The 23,501-nt window shown below is 40.6% G+C and overlaps 1 protein-coding gene across 1 annotated transcript in view; it reads right to left on the bottom strand.

Annotated features, from left to right (window-relative positions):
* The window catches only part of bbs9 (Bardet-Biedl syndrome 9), a gene marked incomplete at both ends in the record, with an annotated part of 251,222 nt that extends 230,472 nt beyond the window's left edge, over positions 1-20,750 (bottom strand). The window contains 5 exons of the mRNA XM_083990340.1: positions 2,128-2,302; positions 11,107-11,220; positions 13,786-13,850; positions 19,320-19,470; positions 20,639-20,750. Coding sequence (XP_083846466.1) covers positions 2,128-2,302; positions 11,107-11,220; positions 13,786-13,850; positions 19,320-19,470; positions 20,639-20,750 — 617 coding nt within the window. The remainder of the gene's footprint in view (positions 1-2,127; positions 2,303-11,106; positions 11,221-13,785; positions 13,851-19,319; positions 19,471-20,638) is intronic.
* Between the last annotated feature and the right edge of the window lie 2,751 nt (positions 20,751-23,501).

Genomic DNA, 23,501 nt, shown 5'->3' with positions numbered 1-23,501 from the left:
AGTACAGTATTGTATTGTGTTGTACAGAGTGAACATGAAGGTTACAGTCCGGTCCGGTCCGGATAGATTTCATGGTTTATTGATCACTGGATCTATAAAAATGTCACAATGTGGCCTTTAAATCACTCATCTATTGGTGCAGAATCTAAACTGTTGAGTTATTTAAAGAGATACAGGGAAATATTTGCAATTTTTTCTTTGCAAATAACTAAATTTATGCTAATGAGTCAAATGTATTTATTTTATTTACCGTTTTTTTTAAATAACTGATAAACTGACTTTTTGTTTCAGATAAAACATTTCTGAGATAACAATAAAAGTATGATTTATTGGGTTTAAATATATCTAAAAGGAATTTAGATCATAAACAGTGAAACTAGTTTGATTAATTAATAAAGTTTTATCATTTATTTAAGATTTGAGTTGATTAGGTTGAGGTTAATCCATCAATTAATCAGTATTTTATCCTAATTAGTTGTTTAGATGAAGTGGTATTACACACACACTAACAGAGTGAACATGAAGGTTACAGTCCGGTCCGGTTCGGTCCGTCCAGATGTTACAGATGTGACCTGGACATCATCATGTATTGTGCTCAGTGTTGTTTTCCACAGCAGTTAACACTTCACACTGTCATGGAAACCACTGGCTTGTTGCTCTTAGCGATGGGAGAGCCGCTCGCTGGCTGCGCATGTAAAGGTGCTCGGTGTGTCCTCCTCCTCCTCCTCCTCCTCCTCCTCCTCCTGCTCCGAGCTGCGTCTAATTTACTGCAGAGTGTGTGTGTGTCTGTGTTTGGGTGTGTGGGTGTGGGTGTTTGTGTGTGTCCAGGGGGCTGAAGTCAGCGTTTCCACGGTGATATCTGGTCTGGAGAATCTCTTGATACAGGTGGAGGAGATAACAAACAGCTGGGAGAGTGTAGGACTCGTACCAGAGGAGCTCCCTGGGAAACGTGAAGCGTGCGTGTGCTTAAATTAAAGTGAGGCGTTTTCCATTCACTGTGTGTGCGTGTATAAGCATGTGTGTGTCCGTGTGTGTGTGTGTGCTCTGCTCCGTCATCATGGGAGCGAGAGCAGATGCCGTTAGCGCCGCTCGCTAACCATCAACAGGTGATTCTGCACTTGCAAAGTGATGTGCAGCCACCAGGAGGGTGAGGCGGCAGAAAATGTTTTCACTACTTATTATTACGCTCAAAATCGTCCACACAGCAAAACTTTACTGAGCAAAGTCTTTTTTCTTTTTCTTTTTCCCCCATGTGCAGCCACAGTCAACATCTGGGGAACATCTGTCGAACCTGGACACTTCAGGACAGTCACTTTATATCCTTCTGTCCTCTTTATATCATCATCACATGACCTGGTTGTCCTATAGTTGTGTCTGATGGATCAACACAATGTTGTTTACACAGAGCTCAGATTGTGTTGAATCAACACAGGTTCATTTATTCACCTGTATTTGATTGAATGTGTTTGACACATGGTAAGTAGGTTAAAAAAAAAAAAGTTTAAAGTCGCAAAACTACAAGAAGGAAACTCAGATATGGTCCAACATTACACTCTGTGAGGTTGGCTACAGCTACAGCTACACCACATGAGTTATACGTTTAGACTATCAAATATTTTAGTTGTTTTCTTCCAAATTTGTGACTTTATGTCAAAATATTCAAGTTTCTTTCTCAAAAATTTGCAACTTAAACCTTATAATTGTTATAATTATTTAATCATGTGAGCTTTTTTTCAACCCATCATATCATTTTCTATGTGTTAAAGTCTCGGTATGTAGTATCAGGGCTAAACCGTGACATCCAGCGCTCGCTCGCTCACCCCTCCAGTCGGCAAAGTGACGGTGGCCACCAAGGACAAACATGTTCGCAAACTAACCGCTAACTGCTAACAATAACAATTACTGTCAGTTTTTTTTAATCTTTTTTTTTTTTTTTAACACACCTGCAGACTTCCACTTGTGCCTTTAGTCATATTTCATTGCAAAAAGTTCCACAGGACTTACAGGATGAGCCAGTTACGCAGTGTGGTCTCATGAAGGAAGATCAGAGGACAACGTACTGGGACATAGATACGGCATGATCAGCTGTTAACAACGGCACTGTGGTGTGAGGAGGACGAGACCTACTTGTAGCTCTCCAGCTGACGGGCCGAGGACACGGTGAGGAAACTGTCCGTCCTGCTGTTGTACATCAGAGGACCGGGCAGCAGGAAGCCGGGGAGGAACCGGCCGAAGGAGTAGCTGTCCTGCTCGAAGAACATCAGCATCCCGTCCATGGACTGGATGCACAGGGAGTGGTGACCTGGTGGGAAAAAAACACATCATATGGACATTTTCAATTTCCCTCAAGATAGAAAGTGGATTTCTGTAAGTTTTACATCTGAAATAACTGTAAATACTTATATAATATAAACAACAATATTGATCACTAATTATTTAAATAATTGAAAAAGTTGATGATAAAACCGTAAGTTGAGTTTCTTTGGATCCTAAGTCAAACTGTGAAGGGATAGTTCAACATTTTGGCAAATTGGCCCATTGCCATAATCCCTATAGTCATAGCAGTAGGTTTGTTACCTTTAATTGTCGGTGCAAGCTATTTTTAGAAAAGGAGAGCAGAGTCGTGAGCTGCTCAGAGCTACGCTACGGAGGCTCATGGGATTTCTTGGTTTCCCTCATCAAACTCATCAAATACACAATCCAACAACTCCACAACGCTCTGGTGGGCAAGTTGTGACCTGCACATTCACCACGCTATGAGATAATAACACAACGTTACCAGACAGAGTTGTTTTCGGCTCTGCTCCGCCGTTCTAAAAATAGCTTGCACCGACAATTAAAGGTAACGAACCTACTGCTATGACTATAGGGATTATGGCAATGGGATAATTTGCCAAAATGTTGAACTATCCCTTTAAGCATGTGTTCTTGGATTCAATTAAGTGTTCCACTGTTTGTTATTACTGAGTGATTGAAAAATAGATTTTAAAAAACATAATAAATAATAAAACAGTTTGAGAATTAATTTTTAAAACCAAATAAACACACTTTCACTTTCCAACCAGGTTAGAAATGGCTCAACAAACAAACAAACAAACAAACACACTTGGAGTTGTTTTTTTTCTTTTACCGAGGGATAATTCAGCAACGAGTAAACACAGGAACATTTTTATTTTGACAAAATGTGTAATAAAGTGGAAGAGGCAGAGTTTTAGTTTAGTTTTAGTTTGAAACCTGTGAGGTTTTGAAGCAGCGTTGATCCAGAACGACTCTCGTTGCTTCTGTTTCATTTCAGCCGTGATGTCGTGTTGAGCAGCAGCGAGGTGTGTTTCTCTGCTCGGGCTGAATCTGATATCTACATTAACACCTCCACACACACACACACACACACACACACACTCATACACCTGGCTCTGGGTATGAAAGTGTGCGACAGACTGTGTGTGTTTGTTACAGGAGAGAGGCCTGATACACACACACACACACACACACACACACACACACACACACACACACACACACACACACACACACACACGCGGCCATAAAGCAGTGGGGCTGTGTGACCAGAGAACTATAATTAGGCCTCAACGCGCTATTAAAACTCTCACTGCCATCAACTAGAGGTCAGGGAGACAGCCACCTACAGCGCAACACACACACACACACACACAGAAACACTCAGACTCACACTCAGCATCTATCACCAAGGATTTAGGAAGAAAAGCCGCACACTCCTACACACCTATCCTGTGTAAACACGTGTGTGTGTGTGTGTGTGTGTGTGTGTGTGTGTGTGATGAGTGCAGTTCAGGGTGGCCGTTAACACAGTGAAGGACAAGGTCTCTCACGCCGCAGACCTGCAGGTGTGTGTGTGTGTGTGTGTGTGTGTGTGTGTGTGTGTGTGTGTGTGTGTGTGATATAATGAGGCAGCAGCATGTGAATGTGTTCGTCAGCACAGAGACGGATTTACATTCACACACTGAGGCCAAATGTAACGTCCACATCATCATCCTGCTCTTTGTTTCTCCTTCTTCTTGTTCCCTGGTTCTGATTCTTCTCATTCTGTGCGTTCACACCAAAAGCTTCCAAAGTGTCAAAAACACTCAAAGGGTGCGTTTCAGACAAGACAGCTCCCAAAACGGCAAATATTTTCAGCCGCTTTGGTCGCTCGTCACGTGACTGACGATCGCGCTGGTCATTGGGGAGCCGAAATACAAAAAAAAGAAAAAAAAGGCAGCCAAAGGACATCTCTATTCTGACAGGTTGCCACCGAACCGCGTCATAGCTAATTAGCCTATAGTTTTGTCTGGTGACGCTTTGGAAGTGCGGTGACGCACTTCTGAAGCTTTTGGTGTGAACGCACAGTAAACAAACCCAAGAAACTATTAAAGGTGTACAGAAAAGAAAATTGAATTTGAGCCCACTTTGGGTCATAAAATTAATGTGATAACTCATCTTTCAGACGTTGTAGGCCAAACTTTGTGCAAAATTCTATTTTTGAGTAAATCCGGGATGAAAGTGTGTATTTTTTTTTCGCGTTGGATAATGCAGGCGCACGGATTATACGTCAGCCTGTACACGATTCACCAGCCACTGATATTGGATCCGTCATCCGTCATTCAAACGTCTGAGACACGCACACACACACGGAGCTCGGGCTCGCTCCAAGCTTTGAATATCCCGCCCGCTCGATAACGACCAATCAAATTCGTTTTCCTCACTCGGGTAAACTCGTGTTGCAGCTCGTGACAACTCGGCGCGACAAACAGGACAAACGGCCATTTCTGTACACCTTTAAAATATAAATCGTTAACATGGCAGCACCAGGTTTGAATCCGGCTTGAATCTTGAATCTCGCTCCTGATTTCCTGTCTCTCATATTGTCGTATCAAAGTAAAGACCAGTTATACTGGAAAAGTTGTACGCACTTCCCATTAGCCTCCGTATAGCGTAGCTCTGAGCAGCTTGCGGCTCTGCTCCGCCGTTCTAAAAATAGCTTGCACAGCTTGCATCCATAGCTTGCACAGCGGAGGAAACAGGCCTGTGTTAGCCTCATTAATACCACACACTGCAGCCAACACAGCACAGACGCTGCTGGACACACACTGCACTCTGTGTGTGTGTGTGTGCGCCAATATTTTTTGTGCATGAGTGTATGAATTGCACACGTGTCCATATGTATGTGTGTGTGTGTGTGTGTGTGTGTGTGTGTGCATATCTATAAGTGTGTGTGTGTGGGTGTGTGTGGCCTGAATGTGACCCAAACCCGAAGGCAGCCCGGCTATTAGAGCAGTATTAGTATAGAGCTGCTATTACAGCGCTGCAGCACGGCTAAATGGCTGCTATTATAGACACACACACACACACACACACACACACACACACACACACACACACACACACACACACGCATGCATATTCACGTGTAAGAGCAGACACGACTTGCAAAAACACTCCCACACACGCTAAATCCAAACACACACTCGCAGCAGAAAAGAGAGAGCAGAGAGAGAGCTGCTGTCACACACTTTCTGCTGACGAAACACACACACACATAGACACACACACACGCTGGTCTGGCCTCGGGGCCGTGACCATCTCAGCCACAGTGAAAACTCCCTGTGTGCTTCTCTGACTGCGGACACACACTTATTTCTGTATCTGTACATGAACGAACGAACGTACGTCTGCAAATCATTATGTACCAGTGTGTGTGTGTGTGTGTGTGTGTGTGTGTGTGTGTGTGTGTGTGTGTCTGTGTGTGTGTTCCAGCCACTGAACCGTGAGATCAGCTCATTTTCATGTAAACTGTGTGAAACAGTAACGAGGAGGAGGAGGAGGAGGAAGGAGCAGCTCCACGACTCAATGAGAACAAATACAAACATGTGGCATGAATGAATGAATGAATGAATGAATGAATAAAGATGGCTGCTGCTGCTGCTGCTGCTGTTGTATGCTCGTCTTTATGTTGGATAAGTTCAGTTCTTCTGCTTTCTTTCTTTAGTATTTACTGTTAAGTTTCTGTTTCCAGCTGTTTGGATGTTTCCCTCTCTGCTCTGTCAATTAAAACAGTCGTTTTTGACGCTGGCTGTAACTTTTAGGTCTTTGTCTCGCTGCAGAGTAAATGTGGGACCGATCAGAGGCGTCTCAGATATGGTCCTTCATGATGTATTGGAGGACAATCTAAACATCTAAAGGGCCTAAAACTAAAACTGTTGCACACTACTGTATGTAGAAGAAATAAATATATATAAAACCATGTTCACTGTCAAATACCATCGTCTTTTTTGTGAGTGTTTGTTTAAAATTTGGTTAATTCTCTGTCTCATCAAAGCTGTGTTGGTCTGTTACCTTGTTGGTCCGATGCTGCCTTTTCTTTTTTTTTTCCTTTATCTCAGTTAGATCTGTCACAATAATTGCAACATTTTTGTCTGACTGTAATTATTTTTGCATAATCGTTCAAGTGGTTTTCATTCATCTGTATGAAACAACAGCTGGATGAAACAAACAGAAATGTCGTTTTCAACCGTTTGAGGTTTGACTGGTCCACTTTTAATGACATCATCTCATGGCACCTTCTTCTTGTTTCATTTATGGTTTAATGACACATGAGTGGAGCCACAAACTGTTTATGTCAAGGAGCTTAATTTCTGATATTAGATGAGCATCTATTGACATTATGGCCTCATGGATTTAGTAGCAAAACCAATAAATATCTCTTCTTCCTTTTCTCCTTCTCCTTCTTCTTGTGTGTGTCTTATTAAACTATGTTCAGGCTTATATTATAATAGTGAAACTTGGGATGGGTGCAGGATCACACACACCAAAAGAAGCTCCCTTAGACAAGGATTTATTAGCAAATATAGGTGACTCCTATCACCTATATTTAAAGAGCAGTTTTCTGTCTGTATTGTAACACAGCAGTTTGAAAAAGAGCGTTTTGCTCGAAACGTCACACGTGCTAATAAATCCTTATACTGAAATAGTGGCATAAAATGATTAGGAAAAAAAGACAATTAAATTCTTAATCCCAATTATTTGTACGACAATTAATCGTTACCTAAAATGTTATGTTATACAGTGACCGGCCTGATCTTAGTCATTCTTGATTCAATGGTGTTAAAAGCTACAATTAGAGTTGAAATTGTTGCTTTAGTTTGTGCAGCATTTCTGAGCTCTGTGGTTACAAACTGAAGTGTCCTGGAGCAATAAACTGAATCTCCTCCACGAGATTCAGATCCATCAGATCCATAGATAGATAGATAGATAGATAGATAGATAGATAGATAGATAGATAGATAGATAGATAGATAGATAGATAGATAGATAGATAGATAGATAGATAGATAGATAGATAGATAGATAGATAGATAGATAGATAGATAGATAAGTTTATTTGGAAAATTGTTTTCACCATTTCGTACAGAGCGGCCTTGAGAAGTGCAACTTACATACATTAACATACATTCCCACATTTCATACACCTCAATTACATAGAGACGTAAGAACATAAAACATAAGAGAGAGAAGCTGAAGTGTGTGTTGCAGCCGACCCCTGACTCTGCTGCTGATGAGAGGAGACCCTGTTGTAGAAACGGGACTTTCCCTGCTACAACACATGATCCCATACGTTCATGTTGACGGTGAATAGGGTTATAGACAGAGCCTGCGCTGCCATCTAGAGGCGACAGGAGGAGAGAGCACGGCACTGTGTGTGTGTGTGTATGTATGTGTGTGTGTGTGTTTATGTTTATATGTGGTTGTAACATGCAACGCTACATGTGTGCCTCTGCTGCTGTCGTGTTTGTATAACGTTCATGTCAAATGTGGACGAAACGCATCCACGCAAACCTCAAGAATGTAAAGAGTGTGTGTGCGTATGCGTCACTGGACAAAGACTTCAAGTGTGTGTGTGTGTGTGTTTGTTGGACAGTGTGAGTGTGTGTGAGAGCTCCCGTGACAGATCCAAAAACACGTATGTGGAAACACGACGGCGATGCTGCGTTCAGGTTCGGCGCGGTGAACACAGCGTCCACGTGCAGCAGCAGCAGCAGCTTTAATGAGCCTATACACACTGTTCTTCCTATCAATCTCACACACACACACACACACTGAGTCTGTAAACATGCAGTGAATGAAGGGTCCATCTCTGCCAGGCCACAACTTGGCAATACACACACACACACAGACACACACACATACATACACGGGGACACACACACCTTGACAATACAGCCTTTATTTGGAAACGCCATATTCTCTGGTTAAAAGGGGGTTCCCCGTGTGAGCATGTCTGTTGCTCTGTGTGTGTGTGAGAAAGAGAGAAAGAGAGTGTGTGTGTGTGTCTGTGTGTGTGCGTCGTGCATGTTTTTCTTGGATGTCGACTATTCGAGGGCTTTCCCCTACTTGGTTTCCAACAGAGCAGCTACATGACCTCTCTCTCTCCCTCTCTCTCTCTCTCTGTTTCCATCCTTCTTCGCTCCTCTTACAGACTTTTATAGTTTCTTCATGTATTTGTCCAGTGAAGCCAATTACCACATCTGCCAGGACACATACACAGATGTTCACTCACTCTCTCACACACTCTTTCTCACACACACACACACACTTGTTCCTCTATACTTGTGAGGACCTTCACTCATCTAATAACACTCTCACTCCGCCTACACCTTCGTCTGATCTTTAACCTTCAACACTTTGAGTCTCTCACACATTTTCTCCACTGAATGTCCAGCTGTTCTTGTTCTGCTTTGTTTTTCCATAAGCTTAAAGGGCTAGTTCAACATTTTGGCAACCATAATCCCTATAGTCATAGCAGTAGGTTCGTTACCTTTAATTTATCGGTGCATGTTGTTTTGAGATCGGCGGGGCAGAGACGCGAGCTGCTCAGTTTCACTTTTCCCTCATCAAACTCATCAAATACACAATCCAACAACTCCAAAACGCTCTGGTGGACAAGTTATGACCTGCACATTCACCACGCTATGAGATAATAACACAACGAGAGTGTTACGAGTTACAAGAGAGTTGTTTTAGAGGCAAATGCAGCCGGAACTACATTCGAGGCACGGCTGCTGGGCGGAGTAATTTCAAAAACGCAAGTATTTGCTTCATGTGTCGTAATGTTACACAATTATATGTTATTATCTCATAGCGTGGTGAATGTGCAGGTCACAACTTGTCCACCAGAGCATTTTGGAGTTGTTGGATTGTGTATTTCATGAGTTTGTGTTCACTGAGCAGCTGACGTCTCTGCCCCGCCGATCTCAAAACAACATGCACCGACAATTAAAGGTAACGAACCTACTGCTATGACTATAGAGATTATGGCAATGTGGCAAAATGTTTAACTATCCCTTCAATTATTGTGTTGTATAATTGTAGTGTGGTTTTAGTTTTTACTATAAAGAGCCATTGGATGTATCATATAAAGTAATGGCTAAATGGAGATCCTAAAAAATGAACTCATTAACACATTTTTACCTACAGTCCTTTCTGTACAGGAAGGACAAAAAGGATCATAGATAGGCCTGGGACGATAATCAATAAATCAATTAATCGCACGATAAATGAAAATGAACTCGGTCATTTTTCCGGCCTCGATAAATCGCCATGTGCATGCGCACGTATTTGTTTTCCTGGTCTCTGGCCTCCAACCAGGCTGGATGACAAGAGGCTTCACTCTGTGCATCGGTCTCAGCACCTGGGCCGTTTGTTTTGCAGAATGAACGGAGTGAACCCTCTTTTCAGTCATCCAGGATCTTTGTTTCCCAGAATGCATTTGGCAGCAACCGGCAGCGCTAGCTGTAATAAAGCTAAAAAAAATTAAAAAAAATAAAGCTAAGCAGCTGAAAGCTATTTTACTGTAATTCTCGCTGCCGCGCTGTTAACACGTCACTTTTTAAAGTTTTAATATTTTTTCATGCCAGAAAGTCACAGTTTAGATCCCAGTCTGTGGTCAGTTTATCCACATCGCCTGTTGGGAGATTTCCTCCGACGTTTTTGGAGCTAATGTGTTAGCAGCGAGCAGGAGGAGCGAGGCTTCCCCCAGTCTGCAGCCATCTGCAGCAGCTCACGGGCCGGTCAACCTCCGTCATTGGGGGAGAAAACGACTAAGAAAACTCATCAGCAGGTTTTTAGAGGTTTACCGCCGGCTGGTTTAATACTTTTTAGGAGAGAAATGCTAGTCTCATTGATGAAATCTTACATCTGTGGAAGTCATATTAGTTTGTTTGAATGAAAAGTGGAGCTGCAGGTGTGTAACGTTATTGGACAGAAGAGCTGCACTGCACTGTTTATTATGTTTATTTTATTTATTTAGGATAGTAGCTATAAGTTCTTGTCATTCCAATTACAATGGTTAAAAAGAAATACTCAAGAGAAATAAAAGTTTATCGCATTTAAAAGGGTCTACTTGCATTATTATGAAATACTATTATTATATTAGTGGTTAATTTGTTCTCAAAAAAATGTGTCAATAATATCGTTTATCGTCAATAATTTATGGGACAATATATCGTCCAGCAAAATTTATTATCGTCCCAGGCCTAATCATAGAGGAACTGAAAATACATTTTTATACCAAAGCTTCTTGATTTATAATAAATTGAGATGAATCTCTAAATATAAAGCACTTTGAGTCACAAGGCAATGTATGAAAAGCGCTACACAAATAAAAGTTGTTATTATATTATTACTAATACTTGTGAGGACCCCACACCAATCCAGCTGTTGCACTTTAAATCTGGTCCTCACTAACATACACACCTAACACTACATACACACACACACACCTTCTTCCAGCAGCTACTGTCCCCAGAGGAATGAAGTGTACTTTTCCTCTGATAACCACATGTGCGACTACACAGTCCTGCGGTTTTAAAATCCGTCACGATCGATTCTGTAACGCCCGTCCTCCTCCTCCTCCTCCTCCTCCTCCCCACCGTGTTGCTTTTGTAAGACAACGCCACAGAGGAGTTTTTAATCCTGTGTAGACGACGGAGCGGCTGATGTTTTACACCTGGAAACTGGTGGACGAGGCTGTAAACGGATCACGTAACGAGCGAAAGCCAAATAAAGCAAAATGTGAAACGCCAGACATACCTGTGACTCCGCCAAAGGTGCCGTAAGTCATGTTACAGGCCGTTCTCTTCAGGTTGTGTTCGTAGACCAGCTTCAACTGGTACTGGTCGCCGTGCTCCACGTTGCCCGCCGTGCCTAGAGACACACACACACACACACAACACAAGTTATGTTTTTGACTATGAACATGCTTACATGGACACTATTTTCTAGTGTATTGTGAATACGTCAGTGAAGCTATTTACAGGGTCTCTGCAGGTTTCACCAGCTCAAATTTAAGACTTTTAAAGACCTTTTTAAGACCATTATGGATGAAATTTAAGACCTATCATGACAAATAAAAAACATACAAAAGAAATGCGGAGTCACAAAATTAAAAATTGATTGCAATATATACGTAAGTTGTGTGTTAGGCTTGTTTGTAGTTGAAAATACATTCAATAAAGCACAATGAAGTGTCGCAGGAGCATTTTATTGAGCATTTGCAGTAGCGAGGAGGGCTCTGTGATAACATTTTTCCCAAGAAGCACACTAAAGTGAACTATTTGGGGGCACAAAAAGAAATTGGGGAGCGAAATTAAAAATGTTTATGGAACATATTATTTATTTAATTGACTGGCAACCAACAGGCAGATGGCTTTAAGCCTTGAATAATGTTAAGGGTCAAACGTGACCCATTTTTACATTGGAGAACAGTAAAAACACCAACACTTCACCTTTGGCCTGAAATGTGAGGACTTCTAATGTGACCCAGAATAGACAAACATGGAAATATTTCAACTTCTTTAATCAACAGACACGAGCCACAACCTGTTCTGTATTATGACCAACACAATATTTGACACATGAAGTAAATAAATTGGCCTTTGGTCACCCCTGTTGTTAAACTAGTGTTAAACAGCCATAAACCAGGACATGTGTCACTATGAAGTAGAGCTGCAACAATTAATCGAATAATCGAACAAAAATCGATTATTAAAATGAATCGTCAACTATTTTGATAGGGTTAGGGTTTTTTAATTGAATAATCGGTTTGAGTAGTTTTTTAAGAAAAATGATTAATAAGATGATTTCAGCTTCTTTTTTTGTCATAAAAGGAACAAAGAAACCAGAAATATTTAACATTAAACTGAATATCTTTTTGGTTTGTGGACAAAAAAAAGACATTTGAGGAGATCATTGTGGTTTGGGAAACACCGATTGACATTTTCCAACATTTCTTAACATTTTATTGACCAAACAACTAATCGATTAATCGTTTAAATAACTGACAGATTAATCGATAATGAAAATAATCGTTAGTTGCAGCCCTACTATGAAGTTGCAAAAAATGTTGTTAAAGTGCGATTAAAGGGATACTTCACCTTTTTCTGATCATTTTATGCCACTATTATAGTATAAGCCTGAACATAGTTTAATAATACACATACATGAAGAAGAAGAAGAAGAAGAAGAAGAAGAAGAAGAAGAAGAAGAAGAAGAAGAAGAAGAAGAAGAAGAAGAAGAAGAAGAAGAAGAAGAAGAAGAGCTATTTATTGGTTTGCTACTAAATCCATGATGCTAATGTTAATAGATGCTCATCGAACATTAGAAGTTAAGCTCCTCGAGATCAACAGTTTGTGGCTCCACTCATGTGTCAGTAAAAAGTAATCAAAGATGTCATTAAAAGAGAATCAGTCAAACCTCAAACGGTGGAAAAACCACATGGAAACAGTGATGGAAATATGACATTTCTGTGAGTTTCATCCAGCTGTTTTAATACAGATGAATGGAAACCAAGGTGATTATGTCATAATCCTTAATCTGAAACCTCCTTCCCACCTGACATCCATAACACCGACTCTCTCTCTGTTTTCAAAACAAGACTCAAAACCCACCTGTTTAAAATCGCTTACCCACTCCACCACCCCTAACTCCAACCTATCACATCAGCTTTTACTCATTGTTGTTTTCTTTGAATGTACATTTTATATGTAGCTGATGTTTTGAATGTTGTTTATTGTATTTTTCTTGTATTTGGATGTCTGGACGTTGTTTATTGATGGTTTTATTTGATGCTCAAGTGTCCTTGAGTGGCTTGAAAGGCGCTTTTTAAAATGAAATCTATATTATTATTATCATTATCATTAAAAGGGACAACGAGGAGTTTCTCCATCGGCAGAACGAAAAATTCTGCGACAATAAAAAAGTCTCATATTAATGTGGATGAATCTACGTTACCACTTGTTAATGGGCCCATTTTCGATAAATATATAGTTTTGTTATCGTTATTTTGTTATTATTAGTGGTGGCGGAAATGCTGGTCGAGCCGACCAGTGTTTCCTTACTTTTGGTTTCGCGGCAGGTCATGAGAATAACGCCGCCGAATCGCCGTTTATGGTTGGAACTATGACGGTATGTGATCGTCTTCAAACCTCTGACTTTAATTCTTGATGAATGAAAACATGGGTCTGTCTTGCGCCGGTCAAAGAATTTCACAATGCGGAGGCTCATAAATGTAGTGTGAAAACACTTCACTTTTCCAAAACTCCTCGTTGTCCTTTTAATTGCCAGGCCTAAATATAGTTTGCATTTAGACTTAGTTAATGTCTTTATTGTGGTAAATAGAGAGAAACAGAGAAAGGTGTTTTTTGACTGAACACGACTGATGAAAACAGTGAAAAGTTGTGTGAAGTCTCTGGTGTGCAGGTGAGTTGTTACCTGACACAGAGTAGACGGACAGTTTCCTGGGGTGAAGGACGGCCAGGTGAAGGAGGTCTGAACACCTGAGGGACAAACAGAGACAGAGTGTGTGTGTTACAGCTGCATTACAGTATAGTGTTTATGATGTTTGAGCTGTTCCCAGGGACGCAGCAGACCTGTGGTTCAACTCCTCCTGTCTCTCTGAGTTTCACTCACACTTGACTGTTGTTGTGAAATCACCGGCGTACTGTAGCAGCTGCTGGACTGTTTCTGTTTCAACACCGGGTTTTGTCTGACGGAGGTTGAGACGATGCTGCTGATCCCAGACTTTCACTCATTTCCCTTTAACCACAAACCCACAGAGAAGGAAGGAGGAAGGTATCTGTCGGCTCTCTGGACGCAGAGCAGCAGATGCCGTCTCGCTAACTCTCAACCGCTGTTGTAATGTTTGTTGAGAGAAGAACAACAAGGGAGGAGAAAACTGGATCCCACAGCTCCTCTCACTCTCTCTTTTTTCTCTCTTTCTCTCTCAAAAACCACTCAAGTCGGTGCTGAAACAAAACCTTTCAGCAGCTGCCCACCTCGCTCTGCCCCCGACAATATTTACAACGTGCTTCTCTCCCGTCGAGGGCCGAGGGCCGAGGGCCGGCGTCCAAGACGTCCACCAACCACCACCACCACCCTCTGAAGAATGAATGCTGTGCTCGAAAAAAATGAAAAAACCGCAGGTAACCAAACACGACGTCGTCCAAACAGACTGATTTACTTGGACCGGGCTCCCGGCGTGATGATATGGGAAGCCTTCGAGGCAAACCGCCGCCGCAGCAGCAGCAGCAGCAGCAGCAGCAGCAGCAGCAGCAGCAGCAGCAGCAGCAGCAGCAGCTTTTCCCAGAAACTTCGCTTTTCCGGGAGGTTCCTCATGCAGCCACAGTGCGTCGAATGGGAGGTACAAGTGTGTCAAGATCAATAGCTGCAGGAAATCGGGGGGTCAATTACTGTAGGTGTGTAGCTCATTGATAAGGGTTCGGTCTGAGTTACTGTGTGATTTAAAAGTTAAAGGACAATTCCGGGCAAATTCAACTCGGGGCTGTATTTTCCTAACATTTTAGGTCTAAAACTAATCAGTTTAATTGCTCCTGTTTTGCGGTAGCTGTGTCTGTCCCTGCATCGTCCCGGCAGCGATGAATGGGAGCGGATGAGAGTTCCACTGCTTAGGCTAAGCCGCAATTTTTTTTCCACAGACAGCGTCAGATGGCGACTCAAACATGCACCGAGAAGTTTATTTACTTCAAGCAAGCCGACATGTTTGTAAAACTAGATCTAATTCAAAGTCTCGCGGAGTCTCGCGCGAGACCGAAGTTGACGCTCGGTGTGTTCAGGTGCAGTCGGAGCTACCCTTTGTGTCATAAACACAGGAATATCAACTCTTGACTTGCTTGAAGTAAATAAACTTCTGGGTGAATGTTTGAGTCGCCATCTGACGCTGTCTGTGGAAAAAAAATGCAGCTTTGAGGGATGGAAACAGCCTAAGCAGCGGAACTTGCATCCACTCCCATTCATTGCTGCCGTGGCGATGCGGGGACGGACACAACTACCGCAAAACAGGAGCAATTAAACTGAAAATCTTCTGATTCCTTCTTTTAGACCTAAAATGTTAGGAAAATACAGCACCGATTTGAATTTGCCCAGAATTGTCCTTTAAGAGGCTGGATGGTGTTTTTTTTTTTTTGTTTTTTTTTACAATTTTCCACAAAAACTATTTAACTTAAGTGGAACGTAATTAGTGTTGTGGTTGGTTTCACATCGATCCAGCAGTTTTTAAATTAAATTAAATTGCTAGAAACAATAACTTAACATCCTTTAATTAAAGACATAATCATCATTCAATCTCTCTAGGGAAGCCAGTGACACAACAAGAACAAGAGCAAGGAAAACAAAACTGGTGAGAAACAATGTGCTTACACCCTGTTGCTATACTTTGACATTAAAGGAGAACTCTCCCCTCTCTCCTCCTCTCTGTTGCTAACCCTCCTCTCCTCCGTGCGCATTTGTTTGCAACGAAGAAATCAATCCATCAATTCGGTAGGGGTGGTATTATATTATGCAGGTTCAAAAAACTAATGACATCCGAGGGAACAGCTCATAAAAACACATGGATTTCAGCCTCGGGAGCCTGAAAATTACAGATTTTTTTGTCAATTTTCACATAGACACAAGACAAACACCCAGATATATGTTAAAGAGGCTTCAGAAAGTGATATTTCCATAATATGTCCCCTTTAAATACCAGAAAAACGGCACAAGCAGGGTTCCCACTCTTTTCACAAAATAATTTTCCTAGACATTTTCAGCCGCTACAGTCTGACAGACATGTTACACTAACACATCTCCCGTCCCATTCATGCTTTTGAGAAGTGTTCTTATCCACAGTTGTACCTGATTGTTTCTATGTTTATTCCTCTCTCACCCTCAGACGTCTGATTTAAGGACATTTATGCTATTACTTTTCTCTTTCATACTACTTGATACTATAATATTTAACTTTTTCTGACTTTTTTGTCCCATAGGAAATGAATTATCTTCAAATCTTCTGCGTCTTTGAACCTCAACTACTTCAGCATACCTTCAGCTACAGACTTCATTCATTCAACTTCTAAAATGTTCACAAACTTTTAAACTAAGTCCTGTATTAATGCTCACAGTCCAAACTTGCAAACACTCATCAACTCAAAGTCTCTTAGTTTTCCCACTTTGCACTTCTTTGGAAAAGAAAGCTTTTCCAGGACATTTGACTTTTTTTTTTCCTTTTTTTCCATGTGTTATAAGTAAAAACTATTTCCCAGGTTTTCCCGGTTTTCCAGGACGCATGGGAACCCTGTCAAGTAGCACAAGTTTCAGGATGCAAGTCTCAGGGTTCAGTGAGTTCCTCCTCTTCCTCCTGCTGAGCTGAACACAATCTAAGTCATGATGGATATGAAATAACAAGCATCATCTTCATCATCACCACATCGTTCCTCGCTCGCCTCTCGCTTCTTTCCCCACTTCCAAACAACTCAAGCAAGCAAAACAACAAGCGACGTTCCACACATTTCTCTTGACCTCGGCTGCGACGAGGTCAGCAGCTCCCAGATCTTCACATCCAATTTAATGCAGCGCACTGTTTTTTTCCCCGACAGCTATGCGAGCAGCTCGGTGGCGGTTAACCTGACAGTATGAGCTCAACTGGGCCGCTGATAAATCTTGTGGAGGAAGAGAAGAGGAACTTCTGCATGGGGCGAGTCGTGTTAATGTGAACGTGGTGGTTCGGAGTCACAGCAGGGGTTGTTTGCTTTTCTCTTTTTTTTTTCTATGAATGAAAAAAAGCAGTGTGATGAGTTATGAATGGGTGTTTCTGCCCGGCAGTTTAAAGTAGGAGCTATATTATAAGCTATATTATGAATGCTTATAATTCACACAAGGTCATGACATTGAGTTTAGCAGAGACCTGTGATTAATTCCTGCACACACACATGGAGCATTGGCCAATGCAGAGAGCCCTGTAATCTAGAGATCAGAGGTTTGATTCCTGAGGCAGACCAGTGATTCTGGATCAGAGGCTCCTCGTCCTCTCCAGCAACGACCTCTTCACCTATTTACGCTGCAACGGATCATTTCTAACACGACTCTGATAACCCCAAACCGAACATCTGGAGTGGATATGTGCAGATTGATAACTAGTAATTTAAAGGGGAACTATCAGTCCGCTATTTAGCTGTTTTGGTCGCTTTTTTCTCTCTCCACAGAGCGCCCCCTATTTTACAACACTGTCGTAAAAACCTCACAGCTATTTAAAAAGATAGAAAAGTTTACTAGAAGAAAATTCAACTGAACACTTGCGCTGTCTCGCTTATTTAAAGGGATAGTTCACTCAAAATTCAAATTGCACTCATTATTTACTCACTTATCCGTGGCTTCTCTGAGTTACAGGGGGTCTCGGCGTAGCAGTGCATGTCCATATAACGGTTGCAAATGGATACTACTTTTCTTCGTAACAATAAGACACACCAAAAAACATCCAAATACCTCCATGCTGCTCGTATGTAATGTCCGTCTTGTATTGAAGCCCCGAAATGTGAAATTGTTCGTCAGTAGCGAATCGCGCGTGATTTGGACGGACCAGGAAGAGGAGCTTCCGCTACAAACAAGCTTGAAATATAGACTTATTCAATTTTTTTCGGAACAATTTCGCATTTCGGGGCTCCAATACAAGACGGACATTACATACGAGCAGCATGGAGGTATTGGGATGTTTTTTGGTGTGTCTTTTTGTTACGAAGACAGTTGGTATCCATTTGCAACCGTTATATGGACATGCACTGCTACGCCGAGACCCCCTGTAACTCAGAGAACGGAGGACTCTGAAACTTCTCCCAGCCCTTAGTCCACATGAGGGGGAGTAGATAATGAGTGCAATTTGAATTTTGGGTGAACTATCCCTTTAAATATTCAAATTAAAGGAGCATTCCAAACATATAATACATAAACTAAAAATACAAACTATGAAATTCAAAAACATTAGAAACTGTTTAACTTCATTTTCATTTGTCCATAAATTATGGCTCTTACAAACCCATTCTACAAACATGAGTGCTGCTGTGAAAAGCCATGAATGGATCCCATACAAAAAAGCAGTTAAGTGACTCTTTGTCTCTATTTTATGTGATTGTAAATTGCACAAACAGAGAATTTGTCGACCGGTGGTTCTCAACCTGTTTGGGGAACTGGACCCTCTGCGTGTTTTTTTTAGCAACCCCTGTCCCTTTTTAATTGCATCATCTAATATTTATTAACAGCTCTGAAGGCAAATATGTGATTTCAATGCTGTGTTTTTCAGATGTGTGTAACAAACAGCTGATTCATGTACGCTCTCTTGAAGGTAAAGAAAAAAAAGAAGAAAAAAAAGAACAAATTTCAACAAATGTAAGTGGAAAAGTTTATTTTTTAAAAGTTGCTGTACACTGAACATTGCACAACATTGAGTTTTACACTACCCCCCTGTTCAATATTTCAGAATAAAAGCCCAATTAAGGAATAAATGGAGATTGTTCACTAAAATGCTCAATAAAATCATATTTGATCATTTTAAGCACTAGGGGTCTGAGCACCCCTGGTTGAGAAACACTATTGTAGACGACTCTGAACGCTCTGGGAACTTGTAAAGGGCATTTAAAGACTAAAATAACGACAATATTAACAGAGGTGTAAAGTGAAGTTTGGTGCATAATATTGCAAGCCTCGAATAGAACAAGATCTGATTTGCTGATCGACTTTGTTTCCCTCAGTTTTTTCGGGGGTTGTAATCTCTTTCTGATCCCGAGAAAATGAGCCAGAGATTTGCATCCGTGAGAAGAGAGTGATTTAAAACGTTGCTCCCTGGCAGACGACATTAGGGCTAATGCCAATCTGACCTGCTAAGCACTCACACAGAGAGAGGAGGAAGGAAGGAAGGCAGCCAACGAAGGATTAAGCATTAAGACCATCAGCATCAATGATCATGGTCGACTCGGACTTACGAGACAAACTTGCCCACTTCCACCTGGATGATGGCGTTCTGAAGCTGCACCTCCAGCAGCTGGGCGTCGGCCACGCCCGCCTCGCTGGACTTGTTGCCGTGTGGGGAGAAGATCCGCAGCATCCCCATGTAGCTGCCCACCACCACTTTGTCTGCACGGTCATAATAATAACAGAGAAAACATAAGTACAACAATACAAGACACAACACAGAGTTCAGATCCTATTGGATATTTAATACATAAATAATAATTTTAAATGTTTAAATTATGTTTTGGCCCTTTTGCATTAGTATTATATCATTTTTAAATTATGTATTGCACTCAAATTATGAATTATGTAGCACAGTAATTAACCTACAGTATGTCTAGGTTGCTCCCTTTGCACTTGTAACATATAATCTAATTGGTTTTAGACATTGTAGGATATATTTTATCATATATTTCCTCTTTGTCCTTCCTATTTATCTTTCTTGCACATTTCCCTTTGGAGCATCCTGGCAGAAGAATTTCCTTTGTGATGAATAAAGTTCTATCCATCTATCTATCTATCTATCTATCTATCTATCTATCTATCTATCTATCTATCTATCTATCTATCTATCTATCTATTAACTATTAATCTGTAGTTATAAATGAATAAAAAAGATAGACGTGCTCTTGTAAGGCAGAAAAAATGTCTAAATAATTAAATAAAATGAGAAAATAGTTAAGAGTAGGCCATCCTATAAAAGTAAGCTTTAAAGCACTGTTTAAAAACTGCATAAAACAAGATCTTAAAAAGCAGCAACAACGGGATATATATACTTTAAAGACTAAAGAAAAAAAGAAAAAGCATTGGACACATTTATTTTCTTTCCCTTGGATGTTCCTGAGACACTGACGTTCCTCAGTCTGAAGGAGGAGCGTTACATTTCATCACATTTCGCTGATTTAACAGACACATTTATCCAAACCAACTTAAGTTACAATAAGTGCATTCAGCAGCAGCAGCAGCAGCAGCAACACACTGACTGTAGGAACATGGGGCTGGAAATCCCCTGCTACAAAACTGTCAGCTGCTTGTTCACTGTTACAGCCGCCTGGACAAGGAAAGTGCTTTGATTTATTTGTGCTTTATTTAAAAAATAAAAAATGTCTTTAGCACGGTGCTTCGTTTAAAGAAATGAAATAAAATGAAAATAAAATGATTTGTTGATTGGGATTTACTCCAAATGTTATGTCTGTGTAGTTTTTTTGTATTTGCATCCACATTACAACATCTAAAACATCAGCATGGTTATGTTACAGCCCACACACACACACATTAACTACACACTGACCATGTCCACTTCCACTGTTGTCCACATCTCCGACACACAGGCATCCCTGGTCGAATTCCTCCCCCTCGCCGAGAGCTGCCGACCACCAGTCGCGGGCTTTGAACAGAGACATGCTGCCTCTAAGTGGCCGCAGAGGGAAACACAACAAGAAGAAGAACAGCACGGGGTTAGAGATCACTTCAAAATGATCAGTTTGTCTGGTTTTACTATTTATAGCTATGTGTCTGAGTAAAATGAACATATTTGTTTTATTCTATAAACCACTGACAACATTTTATCTAAAAATATTGTCATTTAGAGCATTTATTGGCAGAAAATTACAACTGGTAAAAAGATGCAAAAGGCAAAAGAAAACAAGTTCATATTGATTTTTAAACAACACAACACTCATTTTTTCACTTAGGAAGAGTTCAGAAATCAACATTGGAGGAATAACGGCACTTTTTTTAATAGCAGCAGTGGCTTTTTATAACCTATATCTATAAGATATATCATCACCTGATCAGTGCCTCATTACATAAAGTGAGGTGTGCTTGTCAGACAGACTAATAATGTGACTAAGCTGCTCTTTGGTGGGAATATAGACGTCAATAAAAGGAAAATCCACGGCACTCTCCTTTAAATGTGTAAAAAGCCTTTATTCAAAAATGGCCATTTCATATAGAAAAGATAAAAACATAATCAAAGTGGGTTACAGCCCACGCGTTTCGGCACAAAAGTCTTCCTCAGGGTGTCTGAGTGGTCTCTTAGTGTTTTTTCCTGAGCTGTATTATTGTCTACACATTTTTTATAAATAAAGAAGAACCACTGATCAAGTGACAGATGAACAAATACAGACAGAAAAGAAAAGTATTCCGGCTTCAAAAGGGGAATTAAAGTGAGGAGGTAGGGGTGGAAATCTTTGACTATCTCACGATTAGATTCGATTCTGATTTTTGGGGCTACGATTCGATTCAAAATCGATTTTCGATTCCAAACGATTTGATTCATAATGATTTCTGCTTCAGTCTGTCGGTGTGCAAAGGATCCTCATGATCTACTCCAGTCTGCCTTGCAAGACAAAATGACTGAAGTGTCTTTTTCACTTTTATTGAGTTTTAAACATTTATCCACGCTTAGATGGAATTGTTGAAACTGTTGCATAAAACCAATATCACATATAACAAAATTAAAAGTGCCTCTTTATTAAAAAGAATAGTGCGGTTAAACATGCTGCCTTTTAAATTCTAAATCAATTTTGGGACATTTTATATCGATTCTGAATCATATTAGCCTAAATGAGAATTGCGATTCTTATGTGAATCGATGTTTTGGCACACTCCTATGAGGAGGTATTAACTTCTGGTGCACAGTGTGAGCTCCAGTTAAGCAGTGAGGTCATAAACCCGCACTGTAACAATGGAAGAAACTGGCCCACGCTCCACTCCACAGCACCACACACACTGGCCGACCGCGACAGCCAATCACAGGCCTCGGACGGCAGGTCACATGGTCCCAGGATTGAGTGGTAGTGAGGAGGGGCGGGGGGGTGGAGGGGCGTGGGAGGGGGGCAAGCAGCTTTTCTACTCTCTAAGTGCTGAGCAGGTGGAACGGGCAGTTAATCCCTGCTCTCCTGTACAGTGAGTGCAGTGTTAAAGGAATATTACACCTACTGCTATCAATGCACATCACAATAATGCAGTGTTTTATTAAGTTTATTATAGTTTTAAACTAATGAATTCAAATTTTAAAAAACAAAGACGTATATTCATCACATTCAAGTTTGCAACCAACATTTTTAGCTAATTAGCTGTGAATATAATTCATATTGCACTAGTAGAGTATATTTTTTTATTGTTTTAGACTGTAGAATATATTTTATCATATATTTTCTCTTTGTATTTTATCAATTTCCTTTGGGATCTATCTATCTATCTATCTATCTATCTATCTATCTATCTATCTATCTATCTATCTATCTATCTATCTATCTATCTCAGTTTATTTTCAGTTTAATTTATTTGACAAGGGACAATGTACATTAATAAAACATTGTAAAAAACAAATGTAAATGCACCCGAGTTATCTAAAAAAAGCTCGTTTTCATCGCCAGTCCCTCTGCCTGATTGTAAAGGGCAACCTTTAAAAAGAGCAACAATGAAGTAGGACAAGACACATTCTATCTATCTATCTATCTATCTATCTATCTATCTATCTATCTATCTATCTATCTATGTCAGTCAGCGGGAGGAACAGAGCTCTAATTTAATGTTGCCACTGATAGCATGAATGAATTTCCTGAACACTAGGAGTGGATCCTTGCTGTCTGTTTGTAGGGCTATTAAAATATTGTCATTTAGAAAACAAAACATCATATCCTGGTTTCAGAAATCTGGAAACCTCACTATAGCCTACTAACCTGTTGCACCAGAGACCAGTATTGTAAACACATCATCCAGATTGTCATGATCTTGCATATAAAAGGGTAGGTCTACCTTGACTTCCCATGCAAATGTCATTTTTATTACTAATAAAACAGATGATGACAAAGTTTTCTATTCAAAATGGCCATCACAATGTGTTTATTTGGTCATTAATTTATCAATTAATTTATATATTTTATTTGTTAAGGGGCTAGGTGCAATACTATAGACATAAATTGTACCAGAGTTAGCTAAAAGCTAATTTGCATCTGCAGTCCCATGGCAGGTCACAGGCTATTGTTACTGGATTACTATAATTAACCAGATAATATTGTGTTGAAATGACAATAATAAGATATCACGGAGCATCTGGCTATTCCCACACCTTGTAGCTAAATTCGGTAACATTATATCTGGTATATGTCCTTCACATTCAAAACTGGAGTAAATCATGTCAGGAT

This window comes from Trachurus trachurus (genome assembly GCF_905171665.1).
Source record: "Trachurus trachurus genome assembly, chromosome: 16".
Classification (NCBI taxonomy): domain Eukaryota; kingdom Metazoa; phylum Chordata; class Actinopteri; order Carangiformes; family Carangidae; genus Trachurus; species Trachurus trachurus.
Note: the sequence above shows the minus strand (reverse complement) of the source record. Positions and strands in the feature narration are given on the sequence as shown.